The sequence below is a fragment of the Rosa chinensis genome, chromosome 4 (assembly GCF_002994745.2).
Source record: "Rosa chinensis cultivar Old Blush chromosome 4, RchiOBHm-V2, whole genome shotgun sequence".
NCBI classification, from domain to species: Eukaryota; Viridiplantae; Streptophyta; class Magnoliopsida; order Rosales; family Rosaceae; genus Rosa; species Rosa chinensis.
In genome coordinates this window covers 21,354,284-21,367,738 of record NC_037091.1, presented here as the reverse complement: position 1 = coordinate 21,367,738, position 13,455 = coordinate 21,354,284, and the positions used below count along the sequence as shown (strand labels likewise).

Below are 13,455 nucleotides of genomic sequence, written 5' to 3'. Positions count from 1 at the left end.
AGGCACGCGTTGGCATCACCACCACTGAACCCAACAGCAATGTAGCCTACCAACGAAGGTGGAGAACCTACAAATTGTTCCCACTCCGAGCAGATCTGCACTGTCCTCACCTCTGACAGTTGCGATACACCACCGCCGCAGGCAAGAACCAAGGCTAGCCACCATTGAGAAACCTCTCTTGTGAGAGTCAGAGAGAGAGAGAGAAGCATCTTTTCAAGTACATGAAAAACGGGGTTGAATAGACTTTGCGCATTTGATCATAGTAGTCATCTTCTTATTAGTGTCAATTGCATATGTCACTCACTTCTTCAACTTTTTTTTTCATATTTATGTTTCCAATTTTGCCAACCCAATCGTTAGGCCCAAGGTTAAAGTCAGCCCCTGGCCTAAAGGCCTCAAAAGTGCAAAGGCCAAACCCACCATACGGCCCGGAACGCACAATCAGAGCGCATTACGGGAAATCCAGGGGACACTGGAAGCCCAACTTTTTCAGATTCCTGCCTCATTGGTCCGAGATCTTCACTGTAACTATAACTATAACAAAAGCAGGTCTCTGTAATTGAATCCTTCATGAGTTGTTAGTCCGACCTGTGGCGCTGCTACTTTGTCGGTTTGGGCTCAATTTTCCGGTGAGACAATTTTCCCTCTTAAAATTGTGTATTAGACTGTAAAGCTGTTAAAGTTTTGAACTTGTGGGAAGTGGCTTCTCTTTTATATGCTGCCATTTTAGCGTTCAGAGGAACCAGCATATTATTGGGTAAGCATAAGTTTGCTCAAAAACCCATTTCATGCTTTGAGTTTGTTGCATATTTACAAAGAAACACAAGATGGTTTGAGTTTGGATAGGAACAAAGTACTTGTTTATATTAGTCCTTTGATCTGTGTTTAAGTTGTTTGTAAAGGTTTATGATAATCCTTGCGACTGCATTGCGTTTTACTTATTCTTTTCTTCTGCTCAATACCTTTTTCATCTGCACAAATCACTGCCTTTCGGTTTTTGTTAAAACCAGAACTAATCATAGAGTTGTCAAAATATAAACCTGACCTGATTTGCTTACTTTCCTTTATTTTGTACAAGCACTATTAGGCAATCAGTTATCGTACTTCATAAACCCCACTGTTATGTACTATTTCATCATGCAATTCAGTTTCCAGTTTTATGTTTTATGCAGAGAGGCTTCAACTTGCTTGATAGACACAACTTGATCCCATTGAGGCAATTTTACACATTGAAATGGCTGCGTCGTCACTACTGTTTTCATCCCAAGGGATCATGTCGTTTCACAAAACAACAATGTGCTATAAAGACTTCAGGAGCAGTTATCTAGATGTTGTCTGCAAACAATCTGGTCGCTCCAACTTTATGTGCTTAGCACGGTCAAGGTTGTTACCCAATGAGACATTATCAAAATGTGAACAGGTTGTGAAATTCTCACAGAAGAATGACTTTTTGTGCCGTGCATTGAAAGTTGAAAATTCATCTTCCTTTTCGACAGGGAAGAAGTTTCAACTTGATGATGTGATTGAAGCTCAACAATTTGATAGAGATATTCTCAGTGCCATTTTTGAAGTTGCACGTGGTATGGAGAAGATTGAGAAGAATTCTCTGGGAAGCCAAATTCTTAAGGGTTATCTTATGGCTACTCTCTTTTATGAACCCTCCACTAGAACTAGACTTTCATTTGAGTCTGCCATGAAACGGTTGGGCGGGGAAGTTTTGACTACTGAAAATGCAAGGGAGTTTTCTTCAGCAGCTAAAGGAGAAACTCTTGAAGGTATCTCCTTCCTATTACTTATCATATTTCCAAGGAAATGGTTTTACTACAGTTGGGTCATGAATATATTGGTGCTTCATTTTCAGATTCTATAAGAACTGTTGAAGGTTACTCAGATATAATTGTAATGCGTCACTTTGAGAGTGGCGCAGCAAAAAGAGCTGCAGCAACTGCTGCCATTCCTATAATTAATGCAGGAGATGGTCCTGGACAACATCCAACGCAGGTATGCTGGAAGTTATCCTTATTGCCATTGATTGAGAGAGTGAATTTTAATGGCTCAAGTCATGTAAAAATCTGTATGTATATCCACAAAGAACTGGATGTGTCATTGTATTGGCTGACGAGTAGTGAGTCTTATGTTTTAAAGATGTTGAAATCCTTTATACAGCCATGAAGGGATGTATTGTAGAAAGAAAGAGCCAAAATTCTCAATCCTTCATTTAGTTTATAAGAGAAGTTTGAAATGAAAAAAAATTAGGCGTTGATACAGCAATAATGATATAGATGCTGGTTTGTATCGATTGTCATGTCAACTACAGATGTGGCTGGGAGTATAAGGATTGTGTCTCATATCTGAGGCATACTGCTAGATAGTTCCTGTTAGTTTCAGTATCCTTCATCTGGTTATAGTTAGTTTTTTGGTTTCATTTCCACAGGCTCTTTTAGATGTCTACACTATTGAAAGGGAGATAGGAAAGCTAGATGGAATTAGAGTTGCGCTTGTTGGTGATCTTGCTAACGGAAGGACTGTGCGCTCACTGGCATACTTGCTTGCTAGGTATAATGATGTGAAGATCTATTTCGTATCTCCTGATGCGGTTAAAATGAAGGTAAATTACCAAACAGGGTATTTTGCATATCTTTTAGTTTTGCTGAATTCATCATAATATGGTAATGGAGGGAACTCTAGTTATGACCCCAGAGATTTGAATTCTCACCTTTTTTATATTCCAATTGCAGGATGATATAAAAGATTATTTGACGTCAAAGAAAGTTGAGTGGGAAGAAAGTGGTGATTTGATGGAAGTTGCTTCCAAGTGTGATGTTCTTTATCAAACTCGCATTCAACGTGAACGGTTTGGAGAAAGAATTGACCTCTATGAAGAAGCTCGAGGCAAGTACATTGTGGACCATCATGTGTTGGATGTGATGCAGAAGCATGCTGTGGTCATGCACCCGCTGCCTAGACTTGATGAGGTAAGCAGTTTTATAAGTTATTTTTTAACCCCTTTAACAGGCCTCATGCTTATGCATCTATATATTTGTTAATTTCATCATCCTCTAAATTTCATGCAGATTACTGTGGATGTTGATGGGGATCCGAGAGCTGCCTATTTCAGACAAGCAAAGAACGGCCTATACATTAGGATGGCACTGTTGAAACTACTACTTGTAGGGTGGTGAAGAAGGCATCTTTTCTAAAGTTCTGTCTGTCTCTCTGTCTCTCTCTCTCTCGCTATTCTAAAGTTATGACACTATTTCCTTGGTCATTTTGGAGGGCTTGGTTGCAATAATATTGGTAGGGTTGTTGACGAAAGATGTCTTTTGAAAAGTTTCGACTCTTTCTTTAATTGCTTGTGTGTGGACAAATTTTGGCTACCAAAACTGCAGAAAAGTTATTGAGCGCATAGACAAGCGGTTTCCTTTGACTAATCTTTTGAATGCTTTCGTGAAGTTTTAATACAAGATAAACAGATTTCATGAGAGCAGTGGAATAGTTGCATTAACTGGTTAGTATAGTTTGCAACTTTAGATTGTAACTTGGGTGAGAGGGTTATCCTTGCTCTGTTTAGCTGTTAGTATTTGTGGCAGCAATTCTGTAATCAACTTTTTATATTTGTATATTTGGAGAATTAATCCCAAGTTTTCAGTTGGATGCTTTACTTCTTTATCACATAATTCATGTTCTGTTCATTTACAATGCACGTCCACATCTCTGTGTTTGAATCTAGGTTATATGAAGGAGGACAATTCAGAGTCTTTCCGACATTGAGAATGTTAAGCCTCGCTATTAAAATATGTCCAAGTTAGTTAGCAAACACGTAATAACAACCTCTATTAACCTCTATGATTATACCCGGCCATGCGAAACAAGTACAGAATGGCGTTGTGGTCTGAGAATCAATTGAAAGGCAACAGAGCCTAAAATCTTTCAAACTACACATAAGTAAGAAGATGAACAAAAGGCTATATTTTGAACAAATATATTACTCAACATTAAGAGTTGCACACATTTATGAGTCCATTTTTCAATTGATCCAACACCCTATACATAAAACAAATTTGTATAAAGCCTACAACTTCTCTCTCTTTTTTCTTAATTGTCTCAAAGAGGAAGAAATTAGGTACATACAAAGGCTTGAAAAATCACCCCATTATAGAAACAATTATGAGTACTTTTCCTTTCCATCCTGATTTTCCCTTCTCGATTTTGGAAAGTTAGCCAATAACATTGATGTATAGGCGTTTGATCTTCATCACACTTGATAATCTGATCTCACTGTTTCAGTTGCTGGTAGCCTAGTTGGGTAGACCTGCAGCCAGCCTTGCTCTCAAGTCTTTCCTCAATATTTTGCCAGAAGGAGCTTTTGGGATTTTGTCTGTGAAGAAAACCCTACTTATTCTCTTGTAGAACACCACCTGCACATATAAAACGTAGACTTAACAATTAGTTTGAGGACTAATAAAAACCAGTAAGTCCCTTTTTAGATCATATATGTACCATTGATATATATTTTTTGCCTTTTTTAAAAACTAGTACATATCTCGTTCATAATGACTTAAAACTCTTTGATGATGGCTGTCACAGACTCAACAGTTAAAAGGACTGAAAATGGTTAAGATTAGGATAGGTTTCGCCTTAAGGTACTAAAAAATATCGTGAAGGCAGGTAACACATGAACCTATGAACAAACTGTACATCAAGGCTATAAATTCTATCCAATATTTCGGTGATGATGATAGTATCGCTTAAACAATGCATGTGTCTTGGAAGTGAAATCATGATGATATCAGTATTATAAGAAGAGCTTTCTATTAGATTTGATCTCTCACTTCTTTTTCAGAACAAAACCAGCTGTAGTGTTTGCAAGAAATTGATGTGAGAACATTAATTATTTAACCTATGCCACACATGTGAGAATTAATAGTAGCTATTGCCTATTGGCTAACCTTTCGGCTATTCAAACTAAACATCTAACTAATCCTGCCCAGATGCTTAATATCTAGTAGATTATGACTACTTCAAACACCGAGTAATTAATGAAGGTAGGTACCTGTTTTGATATGTATTGCTTAATGTCATCCTCAGATATCTTGGAACCGTTTGATCTTACAACAAATGCAATGGGAACCTCTCCTGCAGCCTCATCCTTCATCCTGATCGAACACAATTGATTAAACAAGTTATTAGTAATTCACTTTAACATTTTAAAAAAAAAAATCAAGTTATATTATGCAATAGGGTAATTAACTTACGGCACAACAGCGGCATCGGAGAGGTTGGGATGGGAGATCAACATGGCTTCGAGCTCAGCCGGTGCGACTTGGAAACCTTTGTATTTAATGAGTTCTTTTAAACGGTCAACGATGAAGATCTCATCGTCGTCATCGATGTACCCTATATCACCTGTGTGCAACCATCCTTCTTTGTCTATGGTCCTCTCAGTCGCCTCAGGGTCATTCAGGTATCCTGCATCACCAATTAATAACTTGGGGTAATCAGTAAGTTGATTTCTTAAATTTTTTTGCGCATATATTGATATAAGGGTTTAGGCAAAAGTTTAATATTTTTGATGTAAGATATTACTCGTGAAATGAAAAAGTAGCTGAATCATTTCGGAAAGGTTATACACTCATATTTTGTTCTTCTTTGACGAATTTTCTCAGAATAGTGGTCCTCAAACTTTTGGATAGTTTTTCTTGGAAAGTTCGATAATCCCCTTTTTAATAAAAAGAGAAAATTAAAAGTTTCAATACCTCCGGATAAATGTCCCAAACAAGACCACAGAAAGTGTTGTCAATATGCAATCAGTGTATTCTAACTATGGCCAAAAAGAAACGACTAGTGCACTAGCCATGCCGATGCATTATTTCCCCTTACCTACAATATTTCTAACATTTAATTGACTGCTTTTGCTCAAGTAAATAATTCACAGTTTTTTTTTTTCCTTAATAGCGAGAAAAACTATGTGTCAAACTGACACAAAAGACCATTGATTCATTCAATAACGTAATAAATTAAAATTGCTCTAACTAAAAAATACATCGAAACAAACTAGTTAAGAAAATATTCACGAATAAATAATATATTTTAATATTATACAGTTAGAGATTATTTGAAAATTGACGTAGACGGTGACTTGAAGAGGTAGACATGCATGACAAAGACATTATTAGTAGTGAAAGGGTTTATTGCTCCAATTAAGTTTGAACGAGAAAGACAAAGTCACGCCCCTCCCACAAATAACTCCGTCCACTCATAATATTTTAAGATGTTACGTCATACCGTACAGGCGTACAATCACACGAAAAGAAAATCTTGCAGCTCATAAACTTGTTATAAAAAAAATCTTATAAAAGAACTAGTTATGAGAAATATATTGGATGCGAATCCGAGTCCATTTTCCATTTTTGCAAGCAAGACTTTAAAATCCAACTCTATCTTGCTTCGTAAGCAAGAACAAAAGCTATAGAGACATAGATCGATCAAATTCGATATAAACTTGACAAAAATAACTACATTGTTTGAACCATAAACAACAACGTTCAGACCATAACTTTAATCGAACTAACTAATTGGATTTTAATCCATCATGGGCGACTAAACCACTCTATTAAAATTTTGAATTATGAAAATGAAGGAATTACGTACCTTTCATGATTTGGCTACCTCGGATGCAAATCTCTCCGGATTGGTTTCGGGGAAGGGATTCATTGGTGTCGGGGTCGATGATCTTCATCTCAGCATTTCTTACGACGGTCCCGCACGCACCTGATTTTATCTCGTAGGGTTCTTTTGCAAATGCCAAGCACATGGATAGAACTGGTCCAGCCTCGGTCATCCCATAACCCTTCAGGAAATATGGAAATAAATTCAGAACATAATCCAAAATAAAAGGCGTTATTTTGGAAGTGCTTTTACAATGATAATAGTGAAGAATATATAAACTACTCCATGGCGCGCTATTCTCAATCAACTTCTTTCTATTACTTTTCATGGCTAATTACGTGCCTTTCATGATTTGGTTTTCTATTACTTCATGACTGAGGATTCTTAAGGTATTTCATGGGGTTGTTTTGTATTACAATATTTGTTATTAGGGATGTTAATTGGAAGAATTATACATTTATTGTTTCCATTAAGGGTCGAGTACCTAGAGTTTAAATTTCAACGTACTGTAAGTCGAATAAATTATATAAATATGGTGTGCATTATGTAGGATATGCATTTTTTGTCAAACTATGAAGGAATAATAGGATAACGTTTTGGCAATTATTCTAAATTTTTTTGATTTGGATCAGGACAAAATTAATGTTATGTTAGCGTTTGTCAATTTCGTAGAATAGGAAAGAGATCATCAAGACATCAAATCTTGCTTAACCAAATCAAGAAAGCATCTATATGTATGTCAAGTATTACTACCCAAATAATTTCCATTCCTTCTATTAATTACTTTAAATGGTGAAATCGTAACCAACCAAAGGAACCAAATATGAAGTTTTAGAAAGTTATTTATACTTCAACTTTTGTAACAACTATGAACGTATTCGACGTTAAAATGAAATTAATAAAATTAATTACCTGTCCGTTATCAAAAATTAAAAATTAAAAAAATTAATTACCTGTCCGAGTTTGGCATCGGGCAGTTTAGCCCTGACAGTGTCCTCGAGCTCCTTCCCCATCGGAGCCGCGCCGGACATCACCATCCTAATCGACGACAAGTCGTACCGGTGCAGGTCCGGACTCTTGGCGATGTTCAAAACAATCGGAGGCACAAACGGCGCTATAGTCACCTTTTCCTTTTCCACCAACTCCAACAACTTGTTGATCTCAAACTTCTGCATGATCAGGATCGTCGCTCCGACGCGGAGTCCGCAGAGGAACACCGAGTTGAGGGAGTAGATGTGGAACAACGGCAGCACGCAGAGGATCACGTCCTCCTTGTGAAAGTAGAGGTTTGGGTTTTCGCCGTCGACCTGCTGCGCCACGCTCGTCACCAACCCCTTGTGCGTCAGCATCACCCCTTTCGGCAGCCCCGTCGTCCCCGACGAGTAAGGCAGCGCCACCACGTCGTCCGGGTTGATTTTCACCGCCGGGGTTTCGCTCTCGTCTGCCGACGACAGCTGGGAGAAATGCAACACATCCTCTGATGATGACGACGAAGTCTCGTCCACGCACATGAGTCTAACGTTGTTGAGTTTGGCAAAGTCCTTCACCTTGTCCACGTAGGCCGCTTGAGTTATGATCAGCTTGGCGTTGGAGGCAGTGGCTTGCTTGGCGACCTCGGCAGGAGTGTAGAAGGGGTTCGCCGTAGTGATGATGCCTCCGACGTAAGAGGCGCCGAGGAATGCGAAGGCGAATTCAGGGCAGTTTTGGAGGAGGAGCATGACGACGTCGCCCTGATGAATGCCGAGCTTGTCGAGACCGGCGGCGACTCTGCGGGAGGTGAGCTCGACGTCGGCATAGGTGAAGGTCTCGCCGGTGTTGCCGTTGATCAGGCAGGGACGGTCATGGAATTGGGAGATGTTCTCGAAGCAGTAGGTGTGGAGAGGGAGGTGGTTCGGGATGTAAATGTCCGGCAGCTTTGAACGGAAAATGAATTCGTGACTGTCTTGTTTGTTCTCCATTTTGGAAAGTGTGAACGGAAAATGTGAGAGAGAAAAGGAGAGGGTGGGGATTGGGTTGGGTTTAGCTTTCTTGCGGTGAAGTCTCTCCCTGTTTTGGTTTGAGTTTTGGTTGATTTAATATACAAGTAGGTGTGATGGTGAAATGAGACTGGACCTGTCCGGTATTAACAAATTTATCAAGGGCAGATCGCGTCCAAATTATCGCATAAATAGAAACACACTCAACTCTCTCGGTAACGCGTCTGTCACCGAAACATTTGACACTTCCAATCGTCAACGTCCACCTGTTCATTTGATTTCTCTTTGTAAAACTACGATGAAGTATGTACACGTGTGACGAAATGATAGGGAGACTAAGAATATGATCGTGGACGGGGTTGTACAGGATGAGAAGAATCGGGGTTGGTGAGGGAGGGGAAGTGATATGGATTTGGTTGTGTGGGGTACACGTTGGACTCGAAGCCACCAAATCCCTGCCACGTAGGAAGCTCCACCTAACGCAGCGTTTTACTAGTTTTGGTTGGTGATTCTAGTAAACGACAACCTTCCCACCTACTACGGAGAGTTAAAAAGAAGCGTCGGAAGTGACGTCGGGTTGGCGTCACTGCCCTTTTTCGATTTCAGCTACTCCCAATCGACAAATTTATTTGGTAACAAAATGTCAAACCTAAAATTTGGTGAGGCAAATATAAAACTCGGAAATACCCAATTCAAAGGGTTTCCAAATTATTCAATTTTCATATAATTCAAGTCAGCAAAGACTAGTAAGTCTATGCTGTAGTTGGCAAGAAATGAACTATTTTCCGGATTCCAAATGAAATTGTCAAACCTTGGCTAGGTAGCTACCATGTATGTGTGATGCTCGTGAGTACCAAAAAATCTGTGTCATGAACATTTTAGCCTACTTTTAACAACTCTTTTTGGGAAACTTGTTTCATATATGAATAATTTCGTCAGGCAGAAAATTAAAGAAAAAAAAAATTAATGGATAATCCATATATATGTAGCCGGGATGTGATTACACTCTATTATTCATTTATATAGAGATCCATATTGTTATTTGTTGTAAAACTAGTGATGAACACTTTAGACTTGGCCTATATGAAGATTAATCTCTTACCGGGTTTTGTTTTTCCAACAATCGCTTACCAATTGAAGACTCTTTTTTATAAAGATTAAGAGTACACTTGTCTTTAGGTAATCCACTTTTCAAACATTTCTCCTTGAGCTACCCTTCAAATTATTAATAGCCAAAAGCAATCATTGGATTAATATTCAATTAATTTTGTCAGCTAAAGGATTCTTAAGGAGAAGGGCCCATTCTTTACCAACTACAAGTTAGACTCGCTTATTCAAGAAATGAAATAAGTAGGAACGGGAGGATTAACTTAATTAGAAGCCCTTTTATATAAATGAACCATTCTTATAATCAGAGACATGCCAAAATAGTAATTATTCAGTAAGTAAACTCGTGTACATTTGCTGTGGGGGAACGGTTGCATGGGCGTCTTCAGCCATGTGCAGCTGAGAGTTGCAGGCATTAATAATGGGACTGGAGGTAATGGTAGAGAATGGATGGAGGCCGGAAAAGGTTGAAACTGATTGCCTAGAGGCTGTTCAATTGGTAAATAGAAGTGATGATTGTTTGGCTCCGGAGGGAGTTTGGTTGACAAGGTCAGGGTACTATTGGCTTCTGTTGGTACTCAAGGTATTTTTCATGTTCCCAGAAGTGCGAATGGTGGTGCTCATGTGATTGCAAAGTCTGTAACCCGATTAAATGGGCGTGTTAGTTGGTTCGGGATTGGGCCCTCTTGGCTCATGGATGTCGTCGTTGATGATTGACCCGTAACTCATGGTAGTAGTAGGGAAGTGAGTGGAGACTTTTTGTCCAACGCCGGTCATCCCCATATTTTGTGATTATTTTCATTTGAATAAAGTTACTTATTCTAAAAAAAAAAAAACTCGTGTACATTTTTAACACTCAGATCATCGATCATCTGCAACATCTACTCTAAACAAAAGAGAGAGGTCGAATAAGAACATCCATCATGCTCCTTCTTTCGCAATTTAGAAAACTTCGAACAATATTTGCTAAGACCAAAAAAAATTCACACAATCTGTCATTTTCGTTTGTTCTTTCTACCCTGAGGATGCTCCTTTTCATTTCTATAGTCCACTCTTGTAATAACTCTTTCACTTAACGACCAGCTAGCCTTTGTTTTTTTCTCCAAGTATATCTTGAATCCCTCAACAACTGATAAATTTCCATCACAGAAAATTAATATCGGCCAATAAGATTAACATGCATCTGTTGTTAGGGATACTAATAATCCAATAATAGGAGTGTTAGGCCTGCAGTCTTATTATACGCGTACGTACGACCTTTTATTTTATCTCGTAGAAGCTTCTCATTCAATTCTAGTGTTGAACTGGTGCATGTTCGCATATAAAGAACTAGAATGAACAATAATATAATATAATATAATATATATATATATATATATATATATAGCTGAAACGCGAGTCAATTAATCACTGCAAGTGACCTACTGGTTCTTGCCTAGTTGGGTGTGCTTCCCAACCTAAGTTCGAACCCCGAAGCTGTCAAAGTGGCCAGGCACTGTGCTGCAATCCACAGTTTGAGCATTTCACATGCACTGAAGAGGTTTATCTTGGGTTTAGAGAGCCTTTGAATTCTCCTTGATAAAGTAAAAAAAAAAAAAAAACTTACTAAACCAGACAGAAAAAAGACAGATGCATGTTATTATAGTTAAGCTGAGTAACCAGGTCATTCTGATAAGCTTAGCTAGAACCCCCCGAAAGTGTAGGACCAAATATGGCAATCTCACCTACCACACCATCCTCTGTAGGAATGATCAAACCAGTGTTGAAGTCAAAGTCGACAATCAAGTCCAGGCTTCCTCAAAGTCCACGTGTAGGGCTGAGATTGTTTAGCAAGAAACAAATGTTAGAAAAATTAGCTGAGCTTGACAGAAATTAGTTACAATTAGCTACAGTCCCTTCTATATAAATGTATGGATGTAATTAGCTGAGTATTATCTCAAGCCTTATCAAATAAAGAATAGCATCGTCTTCATCTCTCTTCCTCTGCTACTTCTTCTTCTTCCTTCTCCTTTCTTTACAGCCCTAGATTTTCAGCATGGTATCAAGAACCATGGAATTTCTCTTCTAGCATCTCTGCAATTACTCCAATCCTTTCTTCCTCAATCTTCTTCCTCGATCCCTCAGTCCTTTCTTCTTCGATCTCTCCTGTTTCTTCAAGATTCAAGTGTTCTTCCTCAAAATTCAAGAGCAATGGAATTTCTTTTCTGATTCTTCAAATCTTCTTCTTCGATCTCTCAGTCTTTTCTTCTTCGATCCCTCCAATTTCATCTTCAAGATTCAAGCTTTCTTTCTGCAACAATGGTGGCTACAGCGATTTCTCTTCTTGCTACTCTGTCTAGTATAATCTCTGTGAAGCTCGATGACAACAACTATCCTACATGGCACTTTCAGATGTACTCTCTGCTTCGTGGCCATGGTCTCCTCAAGTTTGTGGATGGCTCTCACTCTTGCCCATCTCAGTTCTCCTTTTCTGATGATGGTCATCTCACACCAAATCCCTCTGAGGATCTTGAAGAATGGCTTGAACAAGATTGCAATCTCATCTCTCTGATTACTGCTACTCTCTCCCCTGAAGCACTCTGTCATGTTGTTGGCTGCAACTCGGCCTTGGAGGTATGGACCACTCTCAAAGATAGATATGCAACTGTGTCTAGATCTAATGTGCTCCAATTGAAATCCAATTTGCAATCTATTGAGAAAGGTTCAGATAGTGTTGACAAGTATCTACTTAGGGTCAAGAATGCTAGGGATCAGCTTTCAGCTATAGGTGTTAAGATTGCAGATGAAGATATTATGATACTCATACTTAAGGGATTACCATCTGAGTTTAGTACTGTGAGAATGATGATTAAGGCCAAGCATACTCCGATTTCTATGTCTGAGCTTAGATCCTTGCTTCTTGCTGCTGAATCTGAAATTGAATGTGAGTCAAAGTTACATTCACTTTCTTTGGGTTCTATGAATGCTATGGTTGCCAAGAGTCAATTTTTATCTGAGTCCTCCGAGTCTAAGGTCTTTTGCCTACACCTGTTGGAACTGGATGTCAAAGTGGATATAATGGGTTTGCTGCTTTTAACAATGGCTATAATGGTGGCTACAATGGGTACAATGGTGGTTTTAGGCCTAGAATCATCTGTCCGATCTGTGACAAGCCAAGACATTCTGCTCAAACTTGTTGGCATCTTGGAAAGGTCCAAGGCTCTGGCTCTTCTTTTGTTCTTGAGTGCCAACTATGTGGTCTCACTGGTCATTCTGCAGCTGATTACAACCAAAGACAGTCATTTGCTAGCCTTCAAGGTCAACAGACAACCATGACAGCTTCTATCCAACACACTCCTGCTACTCCCACACATGAAGTCTGGATCACTGATTCTGGAGCCTCTTCACACTTGACATCAGATATTTTTCAGCTCAACAATGTGACTACTTACTCTGATAGTGACCAAGTCAATATTGGCAATGGTGCAGGACAAGGTGACTGGGAGGGTGCTATTCCTAGGTCTCAGTGATAATGGCCTTCATCCCATACCAATTTCCTATCCACTTCCAAACATCTTTTCAATCCTTATATAGCTTCACCTACAGCTTTTCTTTGGTTCCAAGATATCTCCATCTCTGTGGCATAAAAGACTAGGTCTCTTCAAGTGTAGTCACTTCAACACCTTGCTGAAATTCTTACTAAAGGTCTGGATTCTCCTCAGTT

The 13,455-nt window shown here is 39.0% G+C and overlaps 2 protein-coding genes across 5 annotated transcripts; one reads left to right on the top strand and one right to left on the bottom strand.

The window, feature by feature from the left end:
• The first annotated feature begins 440 nt into the window (after positions 1–440).
• On the top strand, positions 441–3,661 carry LOC112198132 (aspartate carbamoyltransferase 1, chloroplastic). 4 transcript variants are annotated; one of them, XM_040517684.1, is made up of 6 exons: positions 441–629; positions 1,156–1,775; positions 1,862–2,001; positions 2,435–2,608; positions 2,739–2,975; positions 3,075–3,661. In XM_040517684.1, exons 2-6 carry the CDS (start codon positions 1,235–1,237, stop codon positions 3,180–3,182), a joined length of 1,200 nt encoding a protein of 399 aa, XP_040373618.1. In that variant the 5' UTR covers positions 441–629; positions 1,156–1,234; the 3' UTR covers positions 3,183–3,661. The 4 variants fall into 4 exon arrangements, with proteins under 4 accessions (XP_040373618.1, XP_024194961.1, XP_024194960.1 ...); XM_024339193.2 differs by having other exon boundaries at positions 441–757; XM_024339192.2 differs by having other exon boundaries at positions 442–629; positions 1,173–1,775.
• Positions 3,662–3,968: 307 nt separating this feature from the next.
• Positions 3,969–8,734, bottom strand: LOC112197500 (4-coumarate--CoA ligase 2). The gene is made up of 5 exons (XM_024338214.2): positions 7,623–8,734; positions 6,652–6,850; positions 5,256–5,469; positions 5,054–5,156; positions 3,969–4,418 (listed from the first exon to the last, which is right to left on the bottom strand). The coding sequence occupies exons 1-5, from the start codon at positions 8,625–8,627 to the stop codon at positions 4,299–4,301; spliced, it is 1,641 nt and encodes a 546-aa protein (XP_024193982.1). The 5' UTR covers positions 8,628–8,734; the 3' UTR covers positions 3,969–4,298.
• Positions 8,735–13,455: the final 4,721 nt, after the last annotated feature.